Source organism: Pan troglodytes, chromosome 1 (assembly GCF_028858775.2).
Source record: "Pan troglodytes isolate AG18354 chromosome 1, NHGRI_mPanTro3-v2.0_pri, whole genome shotgun sequence".
Lineage (NCBI taxonomy): Eukaryota > Metazoa > Chordata > Mammalia > Primates > Hominidae > Pan > Pan troglodytes.
Genome location: NC_072398.2, coordinates 81,571,067 through 81,591,523, shown reverse-complemented (window position 1 = coordinate 81,591,523; position 20,457 = coordinate 81,571,067). Strand labels below are relative to the sequence as shown.

The 20,457-nt window shown below is 43.0% G+C and overlaps 1 protein-coding gene and 1 pseudogene across 17 annotated transcripts in view; one reads left to right on the top strand and one right to left on the bottom strand.

Moving 5' to 3' along the window:
• Positions 1-441, bottom strand: part of CD247 (CD247 molecule) — an 87,923-nt gene extending 87,482 nt beyond the window's left edge. For 2 of the 17 annotated variants that reach the window (XR_010157422.1, XM_063811724.1), the window contains exon 1: positions 37-438. Coding sequence is in view for 15 of the 17 variants with exons in the window: in XM_063811724.1 (XP_063667794.1) it covers positions 37-94 (58 nt within the window). In the remaining 2 variants the exon portion in view is untranslated. Of the gene's footprint in view, positions 1-36 lie in introns of all 17 variants that reach the window. The other 15 variants (XM_063811709.1, XM_054672964.2, XR_010157421.1 and 12 more) reach the window with 14 other exon arrangements.
• A 721-nt stretch (positions 442-1,162) lies between these two features.
• Positions 1,163-2,293, top strand: LOC100612113 (aldo-keto reductase family 1 member D1-like; annotated as a pseudogene).
• The last annotated feature ends 18,164 nt before the right edge of the window (positions 2,294-20,457 follow it).

The window sequence follows — 20,457 nt, the reverse complement described above, 5'->3', positions numbered from 1 at the left end:
TCTAGAAGTTCCCTGCCGTCGACACGTCGGCCCTACCTGTAATCGGCAACTGTGCCTGCAGGATGGCCGCGGTGAAAAGCGCCTTCCACTTCATCTTGTCGTTTCCCTCAGAAAGAGGCTGGGAGGCAGAGGCTGAGGCAGCGGTGGCCGGGACGGTTAGGAGAAAAGGAGTCTGCTGGTTTTATTCTGCAGCTACCTCCCCAGGAAGTGGAGGACTGTGGGGCCTTTGAGAAAGCACCTGCCGACAGGGCCAAGAAATTCGCACTCCCCCTTTCGGTTCACAGGCAGGAAGCCCTGGAGGTTTGAGGGTTTGGGGTGTGTGTATGTATCCGTCTGTCTGAATTTTGCTTTTTCTCTCATTTGACCATTGTTTCAATGCTCCTTTTTAAAAAGAAAATAATTCTTATCTAATTCCTATCTTGATTGGTAAAGTCCATCTCTAGGCAAATACAAGTTCTCGATGGATGTAAGAACATTTGCTGTTTTCCTAGACTCTCAAATATTTTATGGTGGCTGGCAAAATGACAGAACCCTGGATTAGAGTCCAGGACAAATGTAGAGACAGATTCCTTGGGCTTTAGTGACATCTCTGCCTACCACCTACTTGCTGTGTGGCGTTGAGTCAGTCACTCAACATCTCTAGACTTCAGCTTCCTTATCTATAAAGCAAAGAGCTGGAGTAGATCTGAGGTTGCAGATCTGAACTTGGCCTGAATTTGGATCATTGTGTGAAATACTGTAGCTCACATAGTATTTTAAACACTTGTGTTAGTTGTCAACATTTAAACATCAGAGTAATTTACAATAATAAAACATTAAAACCTAGACATAAACTTCGTCTAAAAATTGTAATATATCTATATGAAACAAACTTTAAAACATTGCTGAAGAACGCCGAAAGGACTTGGGTAAATGGAAAGGCATACCCTTCTTTGATAGGAAGCTCTCTTTTAAGGAGACCACCATTCTCTCTTAATTAATCAATCTATTTCATTGAAAATACCAACAAAAAATTTTAGAGCAAGTTAAGCTGATTCCAAAATTGATATGAAAAAAATTAATGTACAAGAATAGCCAATAATCCAAAGTCACAGCAATCCAACATAAAATTGATAAATTGGACTTCATCACAATTAAAAGTTTTTGTGCATCAAAGGACACTATGAAGAAAGTGAGTCCTGCAAATCACCGCATACCTCTAAGTGATGGAAACAGCATTCCCATCATCAGACTTGGTGCCTACTCAGAGCCTAAATTGACCCCTAAGGGGGCCAATGACTTACTCAAGGCCACACAGCAAGTAGGTGGTAGGTAGAGATGTCACTACAGCCCAAGTAGTCTGTCTCTACATTTAGTCTGAGTCTTCATCAGTGAAGGTTGTCATTGGTCTGGGGTGCTGACACACTGATGAAGCCTACATATACCAAAATGAAGACACAGCTGGGGAGGCCATCAGGGGGAAAATAGCAGAAGGAAAGGTGCAGAGGAAGGATATCTTCTACTGTGGAAAACTGTGGGCTACAAATCACAACCCAGAGCTAGTCTGCCCAAGCCTAGAGAGGATGCTCAAGGTCCTCCAGCTAGATTGTGTGGATCTTTACATCATTGAAATACCCATGGCTGCTAAGCCAGAAGATGAAATCTACCCTATAGGTGAGAATGGCAAAGGGTTATATCACAAGTCAAATCTATGTGCCACTTGGGAGACTTCGGAAGCTTGTAAAGATGCTGGCTTGGTGAAATCCCTCGGAGTATCCAGTTTTAACAGCAGGCCAGCTGGAGCTCATCCAGAACAACCCAGGACTCAAACCCAAGCCAGTCAGCAACGAGGTTGAGTGCCACCCATATTACACCCAGCCAAAACTTTTGAAATTTCGCCAACAACATGACATTGTCATGATTGCATATAGCCCTTTGGGGACCACTAGGAATCCAACCTGGACAAATATGTCTTCTCTGCCTTCGTTAAAGGATGCACTTCTAAAAAGGTGCAATAAGATCATAGCTCAAGTTATTTTGCGTTTCAACATCCAGCAAGGGGTGGTTGTCATTCCTAAAAACTTTAATCCTGAAAAGATCAAGGAAAACCTTCAGGCCTTTGACTTTTCTCTCACTGAATCAAGGACATTGAAGCCTGGAGTGAAAATGTCTGCTTCGTAGAAATGCTCATGTGGTGTGATCATCCCAAATACCCATTTCTTGATGAATACTGACTTCAGAGAGTTCCTGAACAGATTCTCCCCTCCCACGTGTGGAGGACCTTAGGGTGCATAGTTCCCCATGGACACGGAAATGAAAGAGGTTTTATTATCTGAAAAGTGGTGATGGAAACATGCTTAACTTTTGTATAGTGTAAGTGATTTTAACTCACCCATGTTAAAGACAAAATGTTTAAATCTGTTGAAATCATTCTTAGGAAATTATCACCTAATATTTTATTAGATAAATGTCTTCTGGGTTCCAGACCAAAAACAAAACAAAACAAACAAACAAACAAAAAACAATTAGATTCCAGAAAAGACTTGAAAGGCAACAGATGACAACCAGCAACAAGTAACTCATGAATGTGGGTAGTAACATTGTTAGCCTGAGTTCTTTAGCAGTCAACAGGACAACAAAGACAGCAGAGGGCCCCCATGTGCCAGGGTGCTGGCAGTGGCCTTGAGGACTTGAACCATTGACTGCAATACAGACACAGCCAAGATAAGATCCAGACATGCATTATTAACAAAAAAGTGATTTGCTGCACCTTGAGTAGGGAGAGAGGGCTAAGTGTAGAAAAGTCTTAAAATAGAGTCAATTAAACACCACAGTGATCAACAAAGCCATAAGGATTTTATTGTTGTTTGTTTCTATCCGATGTATGTTTGTTTAGCTTTTACTCAGCTTGAAGGATGTGTACTTGCTGGTTCTCTTTTGCATCCTCAGAGGGTCTGAGTTTCAACATAACTAGTGGTCCATACTTGCATTGTCTTATATTCACTCTTGCCACATTGATCATAGAATCACCATTATGTGAAGTGGCTTGAAACAACCAACATACGTAAATAAAACTCTGCATCATAAAGTATTACAAAGACGGCTATTTTAAAACAAGACATTTTATAAGGGGACTTTAGGAGACATATTGAAAGAAGAGGCTTTATAAAAGTACTATGCTTAAGTCTTTAAGAGTGTTATTGGGATAGCTATGTGAATTTTGAGAAAATAGCACGTTCAAAAGAACACCAGTAATTTTACTCCATGTAAATTTTTAAAGAGAATAAAATTATTAGAATTCAACAACAGAGATGTACCTATTTTCAGTTCAACTACAGAAATATATTTTATTCATTCATATTAGATCACTCTCACAGGGCAAGAGAGTTCTTCAAAAATTATGCTTTTCCAAGACAAATTGCTTATAATCTTCAATGACCTGTACACATACATTTCTGAGAAAGTATCACTTAAAAACTTGATCTATACTGATTGTTTTCACTCATTCCGATGTTAATACTTACAATGCTTGTCCTCTAGACAATACTTTGTTCACAAGAAATCATAAAATATGATGACAAAGAAAGACAAAAGAAAGAACGAAGAAAGTGAAAAGACAACCCAACCCACAGAATGAAAGAAAACATTTGTAAATATACTGATAAGGGTCTAGGATTCAGAATATATAAATAACCCCTGTGACTCAACAATAAAAAACATAACCCAATTAAAAATTGGCCAAAGATGTAAATAGACATTTCTCCAAAGAAGACATACAAATGACCAATTAGCACATGAAAAGATGTACAACATCATTAGTCATTAGGGAAATACAAATCAAAACGACAGTGAGATACCACTTCTCACCCACTAGGATAGCTAAAATAAGAAAACAGACAATACGAGTGTTGATAAGGATGTGGAGAAACTGGAATTCTCATACATTTTTGTGGGTTATATAAATGGTGAAGCCCTTGTGAAAAACAATTTGGCAGTTCCTCAAAAAGTTAAACATAGTATCATGTGACCCAGCAATTCTATTCCTAGATATATACCCAAAAGAATCGGAAACCTAGGCTCACACAAAAACTTGTAAAGGAATGTTCATAGCAGCTTTATTCACAGTGGCCCTCAACTAGAAACAATTCGAATGGCCACAACTAGGAATGAATAAGCAAATGCACTGTATCCAAACAATGAAATATGACTCAGCCATCAAAAAGAATGAAGCACTGTTACATGCTGCAACTGGGATGACCCTTGAAAACATTATGCTAAGTGGAAGAAGCCAGGCACAAAAGGTTACATAGTGTATGATTCCATTTATATAAAATGTCCAGAATAAACAAATTCATAGAGATAGAAAGCAGGTTAGTAGTTGCCAGGGGATGGGGAGAGTGGGGAATTGGGACTGTCAATAGCTATGAGGGTTCCTTTGAGATGATGAACATGTTCTAGAATTGGACAGTGGTGATGGTGTGCAACAGAGTGAATATACTAAAAACCATTGAAGTATGCACTTTAAAATGACACTTTTATGTTATATGAATTATATCTCAATACAAAAATAATGCTAAAACAAACACAAGAATAGTCAGGAAAATTCTTGCGAAGAAGAGTAAAGAGAGTGAAATAACCCTGCCAGATATCAAACAATAAAAGGGGTGTAATTATCATACAGTACTTAGGGTACTATAGACTTAAACACATATGGTCAATTGGTTTTCAATAAAGGTACAAGAAGAATTCAGCAGGAAATGGTAGTCTTTTCAACAAATGGTGGTAGAACAACTGGATATCTACATGGAAAAAAAATTGACCCTCGGTTCATACCATACACAAAAATTATCTAAAATGGTTCATAGACCTAAATGTAAAACCCAAAACTATAAAATTTCTGGAATAAAACATAGGAGAAAAATATTTGTGATAGAACACAAAAAGTAAAAACCATAAAAGAAAAAGTTGGTAAACTGGACTTCATCAAAATTAAAAGTTTTTGCTTTTGTTCATTGAAAGACAGCAGTAGGAAAATGAAAAAGAAGCCATAGACTAGGAGAAATTATGTCCAAACACATACATCAGACAGAGGACTTATATCCAGAATATGTAAAGAACTATTTTAACTCAATAGTAAAGTAATCAACTCAATAAGAAAATGGGCACAAAGTTTGAATAGACAATTCCCAAAAGAAGATAAATGAATGGCCAATAAGCAAGTGAAAAGATGCTAAACATCATTAGTAATTAAAGAAAAACAAATTAAAACCACAATGAGATACTACTACATACCTGTTAGTATGGCTAAAATTAAATAACTGGTCGTTATCAAGTGTTGCCCAGGATATGAAAGAACTGAAACTCTCATACGCTGATGGGGGAAATGTAAAATGGTACAACAATTTCTGAAAGATCTGACAGTTTCTTTAGAAAGTTAAACATACACTCACCATATGATCCAGCCATTGCACTCATGTATCTAACCAAGAGAAAAAAAAAAATACATATATATATATATATATGTCCATATAAAGATTTGTACATCAACACTCATGGCAGCTTTATTTGTAATAAACTACTGGAAAACTACCCAAATATTTATCAACAAATGAATGGATAAACTAATTATGGTATATCCATTCAATGAAATAATACTGAACAATAAAAAGAAATAAACTGCTAGTGCACACAACATGGCTGAATCTCAAAATCAATATACTGAGTGAAAGAGGCCAGGCAAAAAGAGTACATATTGAAAGATTCTACTTACAGGAAATTCTACAAAATCTAAATTAATCTGTTGTAACAGATTTCAAACCACAAACTAAGAAAGGTACTTGCAGCACTGTGACAAAGGGCTTAGTTCCTTAATACATAAAGAGCACCTAAACATTATTCAGTTTTAGCAAATAATTTTCAAGTGTCTACCAGGTGCCAAGCATGGTACTATACACTGAAGATATAACTGGGAGTTAAATAGACAAAATCCTTGCCCTCGTGAAATGTTCAAGCTGACAGGAGTCTAAAACAACGTTAAAAAAATGAGAAAAGGACTTGAACAGAGAGTTCATGGGAAAAAAAAGTAACACATAGCTGTCAAATGAATGAAAAATTACCAAAATCACTCATAGTAGGAAAAAATCGAAATTAAAATTACAATGAATACATATCAGATTGCTATCAACTTCTCCACTGGGTTCCGTCTTCCTTTGCTTCCCAAGGACATTGCCCCAGAAATTCTCTTTTTTTCTCTCCTGCATGTCAGTATTTTCCTCTAAATTGGATCATTCCTATCTGTATACAAGCATGTTATTTCTCTCATCTTAAAAAACTCAAAGACTTATATAGCATTTGCACACTGGAACTTGCCATATTTCTTATCGCTTTGGGAATCCAGTCTCCACACTAAGAAGCCTGTATTAACCTGCTGGAGACACGTGGCACAGCTGACAGCCAGCGCTGACTTCCAGACAAGTAAGGCTCTCTTACATCATCCAGACCCAGCTGAACCAACAGAGGACTGCAGCCACGTGGGTGACACCAGATGAGACCGGACAAAGCACTGCCTGAGTCCAGCCTAAGTTGCTGGCCGACAGAATCATGAACTAAAATGGTTGTTGTTCTAAGCCACTGAGTTTGGGAGGATTGTGACATACCAAATGATAACAAAATACTCAATATCCCCATATCAATCTCAGGAATTGCCCTAATTGGCCCACCTTGGGCCATATGCCCACTTTTTGGATAAACCAGTGCTTCCAGGGGGTCAAGACGAGATTGGAGCTGGAAAACTCTGGTTTACAGCCTTAGCAGAATCATTCGTAATAGAAGAAATGAGGGGAAAGGATTCTGGGCATACATAGAACAATGACTGTCCACGACAGCCAGCCTTGCCCTGGTGTGTGCAGTGGGATGGGGTTGGCAACTAGAATGAGGCTCACGCTTTGCAGAGGGGCACACAGGCAAGGCCCAGAGCTGGAGCTGAGAGGAAGCTGGATAGAACATGATGACCTGCAGCTGTGAGTTTCTCATGGGGGAAGCTCTGGCTCTTCCTCATGATTGAATCCCTGCTTCCTGATATATTTTGGTGGGTGGGTAGATGGATAGATGGATAGATGCATGCATGCATGGTTGGATGGATGGATGGTTGGGCGACTCAGTGAGTGAGTGGCTAGATGGATGAATGGGTAGGAGGGTGGCTGGTAACATTCAGGATGGCAGGAAGTCCAATACTATGTAGGAGGATGCCCCAACTTCCTCTCAGGAAGAGCACAGTAAGGGAAACCCAGAAGCTGGTGAATGGAGGTTTTAGCTGGAAAAGTTGTCATTGTCATTAGAGAAAAGGGCCCCTGCCATTGAGGGGCTGACTGGAAAATTGGGTAGCGTAAAGAAAATGTAAAGACAAGGTATGGGGGAAGGGATTGGGGCTCAGGACCGGGACTGAACTGATGGAAGCCAAATGGCTACAGCTACAAGCAGGAACAATTTAAAGTGTAGGGCCAAGCAGAATATAAGCAGCCATGTGGTAAGAGGAAGATGCTGGTGCTAAATAAATTCTCATAATTCTTCAAATAAGTAATGCTGGTGAAGTAATTATTTTAACTTGTCCAGCATCTCTTCCCCTCCCTTTTTTGGAAGCAACCTCGTTTCCCTTGGAGGGGAGCGCATATTCCCTCAACGGAGTGGGATGTATGCCGCTGGCTGGCTCCAGGTGTGGGCATGGACCCTGTGACAGCCAATCAGGCATCATATCCTTCTGTCTACAAAGACCGGCTCAGGGAGGGCCCATGAGAGCCATTTTCAAGATTCTTGCTGGAACTCCAGGGAAAGGGGCACCATTTTCCCGTAGAGAATGGTGACCGTGGGGTAGTGCAGCCTGCAGCAGTGGAGGCCGTCTATTTCCCACCGGGAGAGAGCCTGACGGGATGAGGCCAACAAGAGGGAAGCAGAGCCCAGAGACAGGAAGAGAAGGATGGTTCCCATTTTGCCCTCTTGTCAGTCACAGGAGCCAATAAATACCCTTTTTTGCTCTTTGGGTCAATTCATCAGAATTTAGTGGGAAAGCTTTGTCTGCACCTAGAGGAGAGGTTGTTCTGAGGCGCCAACGTGCTTCAGGTGAGCTGGGTCTCTTCCCACAACCACTTGCTCCCAAGGGGCCCCCCCAGGACTCAGATTTCCCTGGGGTTCTTTCTCTACAACAGCTCCTTCTAGCCAACAGGGACTCGGCACTGAGCCTCGCAATTCCCTGGCTCCTGATCATCAGAGAAAACAGCACAAAAAAGAGGATCGGTCTCTGTCCCTTGGGGTGTCCAGAGACAGCCTCTCCCAAGACCCCTGTGAGGGGAAGCACTTCCCTAGCCCTTGAGACCCCAGCATGTTGACCCAGGCCCTGTGCCGCCCTTCAGCTGACTGGTCCAGGGCTGGCAAGCAGCTGGAGGCCCACACAGGCTATTCCCTCACAAAGTCCGAAATCCGCTGGCAGGATCCCAGCCAAACACCTCGGTGGAGCCTTGTCTCTTCAGCCTCAACCCGAGGTTTCCCCAGTCATAGCCTGTGTATGAGCCCCTCCTTTTGCGACCGCAAGCCTTGGCTCACAGGAATCCTTTTGCCTGAAGGCCCTTCTCTCCTTTCCCCAACCCAGGAGCTTGTTCTCGGACAAGGCGTAAATATCCCTTCACTGTGAAGCCTGGCTCACACCTACTAAACCTATTAGCTATGTCCATCGCATACTGTTTAGTGCTGTGTTAAAAAACACTTGTCACTTTTTGCCTTGGTTATTTGTTTACACAGATGTTCACACAATGATAATACAAGCTCTTCAAGAGCATGGACGGAGTTTTATTCATTTTGTAATCTTTAGTGTCCAGTACATAGTTGGTATTTAATTTGAGAGACAGAGAGAGAGAAAGAAAGAGAGAGAGAGAGAGACCAGACCATTCCTGACCCGAAAACCAGATGGGGTAGAGAGCAGCAGGAAACAAAATTTAAATGCTCTCTGGGAAGTTCAGTCCCCGGGGTTAGAGACCATGTCTTAGGCAACTTGAATGGCCAGAACTGAATGCAGTGCCTGGAACATAAAAGTGCTCCGTTAAAATTTACTGAAGGAATGAGGGGGCATGACCCCAACTACTGTTATTGAGAGGGGAGAGAGGGGAATGGGTTTGCAGAAAGGGCCAAGCATCCCTTTAGTGACAATCCCAGGTAGAATCTGCCTTCTAAGATGCTACATTTGGGCAAAGCATGGCCCCCTCCCACCACCACCTGCACACAGATCCACATCTTATGGCTCTGATGGACTCCTTGGGCTCCATGACTCTTTCATGTCTGACCAAAGCTGGAGGAGAGGGCAGAGCCTAAAGAGCCTAAAGGAGCCCCCACCGGCTGGGAGTAGAGGCTGAGGAAACTGACATATCAGTAACTGCTGGTCCTTTTTTTTTTTTTTTTTTTTTTGAGACAGGGTCTTACTCTGTCGCCCCAGGCTGGAGTGCAGTGGCATGATCACAGCTCACTGCAGCCTCCACCTCCTGGGCTCAAACGATCCTTCCACCTCAGCTTCCCGAGTAGCTAGGATCACAGGTGTGTACTGCCACACCCAGCTAACTTTTTCTGCTGTATTTTTTGTAAAGACATGGTTTCACCATCTTGCCTGGGCTGGTCTTGAACTCTTGAGCTCCAGTGATCTACCTGCCTCGGCCTCCCAAAGCGCTGGGATTACAGGTGTGAGCCACCACGCCCAGCACCAGTCTTTATCTGAGCTGAATTTGGCTGACTTTGAGTGTGGCCCAGGATATGACTGCATATAGAATGTAATTTCAGTGGATTTCTGATCCCTAAAACACACCCTCTCCACTCCTCTACTAATATCCACCCAAAAATACATGCTTAGAGAGTCACTCTTTTGGCTAAAATTATAATAATGGTGTGTGGGAGCTGGCTGATATCAGCACATGAGAGCCAACTGTTAAATTTTCAGGAATTTTTCCAGTTGGTTGTTAAATCATTGGTAACTTGAAATTGGCTGTGGTGGGGGCAGACATTATACATGAAAGTTCATTCTGTATGCCCCAGCACACCACTGACTAAACACTTTTCTTCCATTCAGAAGCAAATGCCCTTGAGAGATATACAAAGCCTTATCAGTTATTTATACCTTTGTGTTAAATACTGAGTCACAGACCATCGTCCCAGTTAGATGGGGACTGGAAATCATTTAGTCTAACCTTTATTTAGTAAATGAGAGAATTGAGACCCAGAAAGGTAACATGACTTACTGAAGATATAGAATTAGCTAGTTTCAGAGTCCAGACTGCAACTGAAGTGCTCTGATTCTCAGTAAACGGGATGCCATAATAGACATTATATGCTTATATTTACACCCAGCATCCCTTCCTCCCCCCAACCCCCATATTAACCCTGGCCAGACCATGCAGTACAAGTGGAGCTAACCCATAGCCTGTCTGCGCTCAGGGATGGTCACATGACTAGACCTGCTCCATTAGAGTATTCTGTCTTCCTGGCCATTGTAACTGATTAGGGGAAGAACATATTAATGCAGGGATGTTTTTGCAGGCCTGGCATCAAGACCCCCATCTTCTAGCAATAGTATCAATTTTGCTTTGAAGAGTCAACTATTCTCCACGATTATAATCTCTTTTTTTTTTTTTTCAAATGGAATCTCTCTCTGTCGCCCAGGCTGGAGTGCAGTGGTGCGATCTCGGCTCACTGCAATCTCCACCTCCCAGGTTCAAGCAATTCTCTGCCTCAGCCTCCTGAGTAGCTGGGATTACAGGCGCCTGCCACCACTCCCAGCTAATTTTTGTATTTTTGGTAGAGACGGGGTTTCATTATATTGGTCAGGCTGGTCTCGAACTCCTGACTTCAGGTGATCTGCCTGCCTTGGCCTCCCAAAGTGCTGGGATTACAGGCGTAAGCCACCATGCCGGCTGATTATAATCACTTGATGAGGCTATCAGGTAATGTCAATCAGCTGCTTTCTCCCCTGGACTTTAAATCTTAACGGAATGAAACAAGACCTGGACATAACCCTTGTTTGTTTCTCCTTCTCGGATCCATCCCAGAAGTTGCTCATATTCTGTGGCTACACAAACACTGTTCCAGCAAATTTCCTTTTTTGCTTAAGCTATCCAGAGCTGATTTTTGTTGCTTGCAACCAAAGGATCCTGACTTACACAGTAGAATTTTTGGAAGTTGTATTAGCTTTCTATTGCTACATAACAAACTATCACAAATGTAGTGGCTTAAAACAACACATTTATGATCTTACAGTAATGTAGGTCAGAAGTCCTGATATAGCATGGCTGAGTTCTCTGCTCAGGTACTTACAAGGCTGAAATCAGTGTTGGCTGGGGCTGCAGTTCTCATTTGAGGCTCAGAGTCTTCTTCCAGGCTCATTGGTTGTTGCTAAATTTTATTTCCTCACAGTTATAGGAGTGAGTTCCTGTTTTCCTGCTAATGATTGGCCAGGGAATGCTCTCAGGTCCTAGAAAACACCTGCAGTTCCTTGCCAGGTGGCCCCCATAGGCAGTTCACAATGTGGATGTTTGCTTGCTTCTGGCCCAAACAGAGAGCAACTCTCTGACTTAGTCTTCTGGAACCAGCTGGAGAAAACTCTGATTTTAGAGGATTTGCCTGATCAGGTCAGGCCCACCCAGAACACTCTCCCTTTACCATATAAAACCGCATAAGCACAGGAGTGATAGCTCATCGTATTCACAGGTTCTTCTTACGATCACGAAGATTGTACCATGGTGTGTCAATCTTGGAGGCCACCTTAGGATCCCATTTCTCACAGAAATGCTGTTCGAAAAGATGCTCCCTTCTTCCTCTGGGAAGATCAGACACGCCTGGTATTCATCTTTTTCACCAGATGGAAGAAGCTTGCCTGGGAATGAAGCCAACACAGAGAACAGCTGAGCAAGAGACAGAAAGACAGGCAGAGCATTTGCTGCATTGTTGAGAACCTGGATCGTGCCATGCCTAGCTGCCTGCCCCAGGGGCTTTTCCATCTCACGAGCCAATAACTTTTTTCTTAAGTTATTTGACTTTGATTCTGCAACTTGGAATTGAAATGGTCTTGAGTATTACAGATGCTGAAATTGCATGGCTATTAAAGACATGTTTGCAAACTTCACAGCTGGCACAAATCCACTTTGATGGGAGATTTACCTAGTGCGCCCTACCCCTCAAAAGACTAATTGCCCTTTAAAAAATTAACTGCACAATTTTGGGGCTTTTTTTTAGTGAGACACTAAGGAGGAAAAACACACCTAATGTCCAAACACTCCAGAAAAAAAAAATGAAAGTAAAAGACTGCGCAAAGATTTTCTATCAAAAGCCACTGTGAAAGATGGCAAAAAAAAAAAATAAGCTGGGGACATGGGTAAGATTAGAGAGATACTATGAATGGATAAGATGAATTGCAGTTGACCCTTGAATGACTCAGGAGTTAGGGCTGCTGAACCCCACGCAGTAAAAAAAGTCTGCGTATAACTTTTGATTCTCCAAAAACTTAACTACTAATAGCCTACTGTTGACCAGAAGCCTTACTAACAACATAGTCAACTAACACCTATTTTGTATGCTGTATGTATTATATACTGTGTTCTAACAGGAGAGTAAGCTAAAGCAAGGAGAATGTTATTAAGAATATCATAAGTACGAGAAAATGCATTTACTATTTATTAAGTGGAAGTGGATCATCATGAAGGTCTTTTTTTTTTTTTTTTTTTTGAGACATAGTCTCACTCTGTTGCCCAGGCTGGAATGCAGTGGAGTGATCTCAGTTCACTGCAACCTCCTCCTCCCTGGTTCAAGCAATTCTCCTGCCTCAGCCTCCCGAGTAGCTGGGATTACAGGTGCCCACCACCATGCCCGGCTAATTTTTTGTATTTGTAGTAGAGACGGGGATTTCACCATGTTGGCCAGGTTGGTCTCAAACTCCTGAATTCAGGTCATCCTCCCGCCTCAGCCTCCCAAAGTGCTGGGATTATAGGCATGAGCCACTGTGCCTGGCCATCACAAAGGTCTTCATCCTCATTGTCTTCACACTGAGTAGGCTGAGGAGAAGGAAGAGGAGGGTTGCTCTTGCCATCTCAGGGGTGGCACAGGTAGAAGGAAATCCATGCATAAGTGGACCCATGCAGTTCAAACTCATGTTGCTCAAGGGTCAACTATAGTTATATATAACCTACTAAATATTGCTATTGATAGCCAAGCCCCTTTCACTGGAAAAAGAACCTTTTTTGCTTTAATGGGGGTGTCTTACATTTGTGTGTCATTTTCACATATTAATATATTGTATTTTTTTAAATTTATTTTTGAGACAGGGTTTTACTGTCACTCAGGCTAGAGTGCAGTGGTGCAGTCATAGCTCACTGCAGCCTTAAATTCCTGGGACCAAGCTACCCTGTCATCTCAGCCACTTGAGTAGCTGGGACTACGGGTGCACACACCACAATGCCCGGCCAATGTTTTAATTTTTTTTTAGTAGAGATAGGGGTCTCCCTGTGTTGCCCAGGCTGGTCTTGAACTCCTGGCCTTCACGGATCCTCCCACCTCGGCCTTCCAAAGTGCTGAGATTACAGATATGAGCCACCATGCCCAGCCATATTGTCTTTTTAATCTTGATGACTCAGTAAGGTTGTCAATATTGGTGTACCGTTTCCATTTTATTTATTTATTTATTTAAATTAAAAAAAATTTTTTTTGAGATGGAGTTTTGCTCTTGTTGCCCAGGCTGGAGTGCAATGCCGCGATCTCGGCTCACTGCAACCTCCGCCTCCCAGGTCCAAGCGATTCTCCTGCCTCAGCCTCCCAAGTAGCCGGAATTACAGGCCCCCCACACCACAACCGGCTAATTTTTTGTATTTTTAGTAGAGATGGGGTTTCACCATGTTGGCCAGGCTGGTCTCAAACTCCGGTTGCCTCAGCTTCCCAAAGTGCTGGGATTACAAGAGTTAGCCACCATGCCCGGCCAGTTTCCATTTTGTAGTTTAGGAAACTTAAAATTAAGTTATTTTTCTAAGGTCACAAAGCTGGTAGAATCAAAACTAAAACTCAAGTTTTCTGGGTGCTGGTTCACAGTAGTGGAAGAACATGAGCTTTAGAACAGGTTAGACCTAGGTTCAAATTCCAAATTCCATCTACTAGCTGGCTGTATGTTTTGAACAAGTTAATAAATATCTGAAATCTTTTGTCCCACATTGGCTAACAATGCCTACTGTTGGAGGAATGAGTAAAATGATGTAGGTTATGTGCCTAGTATATAGAAGGTGTTGGGAAATGTTACATCACAGAGAGGAGGAGAGGACTGTAAAATGTTTGCTGGCAACTGCTCTGGGAAAAATCCTTCCAGGAATGATTGGAACCCAGCATGGGGAATGGGGTCACTGTCTCGGTGGAAAGGGTGGGAGATGAAGAGGAGGAAAGAGGAGGTGGTGTGGACAAGCCCTCCTATGGGGAGGTGAGGGAGGCCCCACATTCCCAGAATAGGGACCTGTGTGCTTCCTCTTTTTATCCCTCCAAAGTTCTTGAGCACTAGGTCAGAATTTAATGCACCTGCCTCTCATTCGTTATGAATAGACAGTTGCAATTCCTGGGACTGTTGGAGGTGATGGGTTTGTTCTCAGAAATCTTAAAAAGGCATTTTCTGGGCACCTGAGCAAACACAAAATTGTCCTGTGGAATGAGCAAGCTTCGAACGCTGAGACCCTGGGGCATCTGAAGGACCAGCTAATAACCATGTGCTAAGCAGTGTGTATTCCTAAGTTCCTCAGCTCTGCTTTTTAAAACCCCCCACCCCCGTGCTCTGACTTGACCAAATGGCCTTCCCTCAGTGGGGTGTGTGGAAAGCAGCTGCTATGGGAATGCACAAACCTGGGATCTGCTCTCAGCTTTGTCCTTTACTTGCTGTGTGACTTTGACCAAATCACTTCCCCTCTCTGGGCCTGGGTGTCCTCAGCTATACAATGAAGGAGCTGAACTAGATGGTCTCCACAAGATGTCTTCCAGCTGGAAATTAAATTTTCGTATAATGATTCCTGCTTCTCCAGTGCCCCTTTCTCTTTCAGCTCCACTAGCTGTTACCTCCCCACAGGGTTGTGCTGTGTGCTGCCTCTGGGCCACATCCCAGGCATGTGGTGATGGCCCATGTCCAGGGTTCCTTCCCTATGAGGGTCTGGCTCCTGGCCTGCAGGGTCTGCCAAGACACCCTGACTTCATGCAGATTACATTTTTGTCTTTTCTAAAAGTGAAAGACGAAAAGGTCGCCTGAGTTTGCCCAGGGTGGAGATAGCCTGACCTGGAGTCCTCACAGAGCCCAGCCTGGCCCCTTGGGAATCCACTGGAACAGGCCTGCAACCCCTCGCCTCAGGATTAAACCTGAGGGCCCACTTGTGGGGACTGAAGGTCAGGAACCTGTGAGTCTCAGCATTAGCCCTTGACAGCCCCTTAGAAGGGTCACCAGCTTAAAGGGAAGGAAGAGTGCTTATCAGGACAAAGAGGGGCCCTCAGTTCCAGCAGGGCCAGCTAGCTGGTCTGGCCCAAGACAGGATTAAACAGAATTCTTGGATGTTCAATGCGGCTCCATGGGGACCTCTAGCGGCTGTTTTGTCAAACTGCGGTCTCCAGCCTTACCAGCCTCAGGACATTCCACACCTGGATGGATACTAAGTAATACCAATAACCAACATCTATCCTAGGCAGCGTCCCTGATTCACAGAGGGGAACCTCTTGAGGAGCACTTGCCTAAGGCCACCTGGCTAAATGGTTCAGCAGGGATTTGAACGCTGCCGCTTGACTTCAGACTTCATACTGCCTGCCCTCAAAGATATGAGTGTGCTCCTCATGAAAACCTGGTGTTTTCCAGCACATGGCACTTGCCAATTCTATATGATGCACCTTTAAAACAAGTGAGAAGACATCTCTTCAAAGGACCCATGTGCCACCAGCAGTTGAGGGGTCACTGGATTCTTGGAGACAGAGCTAGGTTGAAGGAATGGGTCTGACACATGTAAACTTGCCCGAGGTAACCATTTGCGAATCCAACCTCCTCCACGAAATAAAAATAAAGAGTGTCCTGCCTATCTCTAGGGCTTGTTGCAAGAGTTAGCTGAAATGCCACGATTGAACATATTTTATAAAATTAAGTAATTTGACAATTATAACTTTTATTTTTGTGAAAACAACCTGTAGTTACCAACCGATATTTGAAGCTAAAGAAAAAAAATGCAACCAGTATTTATGGAATGTTTGATATATTGGATAGTGTTCTGTGTACTTTTTACGTATTAGCTCGAACTTTTTCCTACAAACCAGGGAGGCAGGTCCTATTTTTATTCTCCATTTTACTGATGAAAACCCTGCAGCCCACACAGGGGAGGCACCTTGTCCATGATGAAATAGTGATGGAACGAGGATGCGTTCCTATGCAGCCCCACTGCAGAGCCAGTGTGCTTGATTTTGACACTCACTCTGCTGTCCTTCAAGCATACATTCCAGTCTCACAGAGAGGATGCAATGAGGACCCCCAGAGCTTGAGGATGCCTCTTCTACTGGCCCTAACAAGGATCACTGCTGTGTCAGGCACTGTGCTAAGTGATTTGTGGACATTTTTGCTAATCTGTACTCCCACCTGTGAAGTATTGCCCTTGCTTTACAGATGGGGTCTAAGGCTCCGAGAAGTAGAATGATTTGCCCAGGGCCACATGCAGCAAGTGCACAACTAGCTCAGAACCCAGTGCTCTCGCAGCCGAACTGCTCCTAACCTCCGCTATACTGCTCCTGCTCGGCTGCTCCCCCCATCCATCCACCGGTGGGGCCCCCCACAGCCCAGGGCTCCCTGGGGCTCTGTTCACACTCTTTTTGCCCTCTCTGGGATTCCATGCATAGGAAGCAAAAACATCTAAAGTAAGAAATGGCCCGAAAGCCAGGTGCCACCAACCCATAAAGTGTCATTTTTAGGAAAGATGCCCTTTGGGGTGATGCTGCTCACACCAGGACAAAGGCATGAGCTCAGGCTGGGTTTCAGCCCCTGCTTCCCCATCAGCTGGAGCCTTTGTGCAGGATACAACCTGCAAAAGTGTGTCGTAAAACCACAGTCTAGAGCAGGAATGGACTAGAAACCATTGAGGATAAATCTTCTTGCGTGGGTGGGCCTGGGAGTTATCAAAGGAGGAAAGGTTTGGGATGAACAAAGCAGCCTTATCATTTATTCTCTTCCAAACACAATTACTATAAGCTGAATTGTTTTCCCCCAAATTCATATGTTGAAGCCATAACCCACCCTATGATTGTATCGGGAGGTAGAGTCTTTAGGAGGTAGTTAAGGTTAGGTGAGGTTCGAAGGTTGGGGCCCTGATCTGACAGGACTGTGGTCTTAGAAGAAGAGGAAGAGAGAGGCCAGGCGTGGTGGCTCACGCCTGTAATCTCAGCACCTTGGGAGGCCGAGGCGGGTGGATCAAGAGGTCAGGATATCAAGACCATCCTGGCAAACACAGTGAAACCCCATCTCTACTAAAAATACAAAAAATTAGCCGGGCATGGTGGTGGGCGCCTGTAGTCCCAGCTACTTGGGAGGCTGAAGCAGGAGAATGGCATGAACCCGGGAGACGGAGCTTGAAGTGAGCCGAGACAGCACCACTGCACTCCAGCCTGGGTGACAGAGCAAGACTCCGTCTCAAAAAAAAAAAAAAAAAAAGGAAGACAGAAAGAGATCTCTCTCTGCCATGTGAGGAAACAGCAAGAAGGCGGCCGTCTGCAAGCCAGGAAGAAAGCCCTCCCCAGAACCCACTCATGCTGACACCCTGATCGCAGATGTCCAGCTTCTAGAACTGCGGGAAATAAATATCTGCAGTTTAAGCCACCCAGTCTATGGTATTTTGTTCTGGCAGCCTGAGCAAACTAAGACAAAGATAAATCCCAGGGACACAGATGACTCTTGGCAACCAAATAGGAGAGTTTGTGTTGACCGACTCTGGGCATGCATATAATGTGCTGAATTCCCCTTCTCAGAGCAGCCGTAAAGAGAGAGAGGAGACTGTGTCTTGGTTAAGCTGCTCTGCCCTCATTCCATGCTCAAAAGCGTATTTGAGCAGCATCTATACATCAGGCTTTGGGAACAGAACAATGAGACATAGTCCGCCAAATCTGAAAAATCAAATACATGATAATTAACTCACTTCGAAATCCTTTGCTTCCTCATGGAACGTTTGTGGCAGAGTTGCTCAGCGTGCCCACAAGACAGAAGTCTCCATCCAGGCCTGTAATGTGGAATGCTATTCCTTAATGGAGGCTGATGTCTGGGGTGCCAAGCAAAGTCTCCTTGAGATTTGCCAAGTGCTTGGTATTAAATGTGCCTTCACTGAAACAAATCACTTCATTCTAAGTCACACAGCAAGTTGGAGGTCCAACCTCCATCTTCCACTATATTCACTAAAGTACAAAGTCTGTAAGCAAAACGTTTGTTAAAATTTCATTGAGGGGTTACTCCACGTAATGGAATATTGACACTTGGTGTTTTGGGGCTACAGTGATAAATCAATCAGATGCAGACTCGGCCTTCAAAGGACTGCCTACTCCTGAAAAGTGAGGGAGATGAGGAGGTAGGAGATGCCTGGCTAAGGGAGGAGCATGTGGAAAAGTCCAAAGGGAAAAGTTTGGGGTATAACCAGATCAGATTGGCTGGTCATGGCATAGGATACACTGAGGAATGGCAGATAATGTTGGGAGAGCCAGCTGAAGTTTTATTGTGGTGGGACTTCAGAATCTAGCTAAGGAGTGTGTGTGTGTGTGTGTTAGACAACCTCCAAAGGTTATGAGAATATTATCAGAACAATGCTTCTTTGCCAATCCCAATCCCTCAAGTTCAAGCTAAGGGATACAGAGTGTCTCTCAGATAGACTGTCCAGCAGGCTAGGCCGATGGCCCTAACTCACTTTTATCCTCACTGCTGAGAAAGCTATGCTTAGATTTGGGTTCACATCTAGACTACAAAAGCTAAGCATAATTTGGGTTTGTCATCCAAAAAAGTGAAGAACGTTATACACAAAATGCATTCTAAAGGATTAAAAAGTATAAAAATTAAACATAACAATTTGAAAATCTGAATTGACATTTATCAAATTTCTCAAAGGAAACAAACATATCAAGTTTAAAGGAAATTAAACTTAAAGAAGTCAAGGGGAAAATATTATGTTAATTTCTTCTATAGAAATGGAAAATCTATAGGTTTTAAACAAAATAACTTAAAAGGAAAACTGAGTATTAGCAACAAATTTACTAACTAAATGATTTCATAGACTGAATATACAGAATTCAGCAAGATCAGTTTTTAAAAATGATCCCCCAAACATAAGTGGACAAAGAATATAAATCGACAGTTTTCAGTGAGGAAAAATAAACCAAAATAAATTTTAATGTTCAATGTTATTAGTAACCTTAAGAATTGCCAATTAAAATAACACACTATTTTAACCCATCACAGAGTAAGCACTTTCACACACTGCTTGCAGGGCTGTTCATTGATATAAATTCTCCCCCCTCCCCCATTATTATGTATTTTCCAAAATTTTACTGAAAACATCATTTCAAGAAATCTCTATTGAACTCCTGAATCACCAAGTCAAACTTGTTATCTAGCTCCCTAGCACCCACTACTCATGCCCCCTCCCCACCCACAAACATAGATTAGCTCTGCATTCCTGCCTTGGTGTGTTGTGGGGTAAAGAAGAGTCAGGAAGCCTTACGCTGGCATAATCTGTGTCTCAGACAATATGACCACATGCCAATTTAGTGTGGAGTAGAAGAAATGGCCAGGATTTAAAGCCTGGAGACCAGAACTGGGTGGGCTTGGGAAAGTCACTTAACCTCTCTAGATCCTCAATTCTTTATTTTTTTTCAATTCAATTTAGAAATCTTTATAATTTTCAGACATACACAAAGGAGAATAATAGCAAAATGAATCTCCAGGCACATCACCTAGCTTCAACTGTTACCATTTTGCCAATTTCTCCTCATCTAATCCCCTATACTTTTTTCTTTGCTAGAATGTTTTAAAGCAAACACTGGACATTATAATTGATACACATTCTTAAAAGCAATTTATAACATGTACCAAAAGCTTTTGGCTTGGAAATTCCACTGCTGGGAATCTAAGGAAATAAACAGAAATGTAGAAAATATTTTATGTGTAAGACTTTTCTTTTATAAGAGGAAAAAACTGAAAGTAACCTAAATGTGCAAAAACTGGAGAAAATGCTAATAGCCTTTGGTTTTTGCCTGCTCAGTGTTCCTTCAGTTCGCATAAGCACTCTTTTCATTGCAGGAGTCCCCCTTCTACATTATCCCAGTCTCTGTGATTCTCATGGTGCTGAGTGAACCCGCAACTCCAGGAGAAGCCACACTACTCAAGTTCGGCCAAAGAGGGCACCCCATTCCCAGACACAGTGATTATTCGGGAAT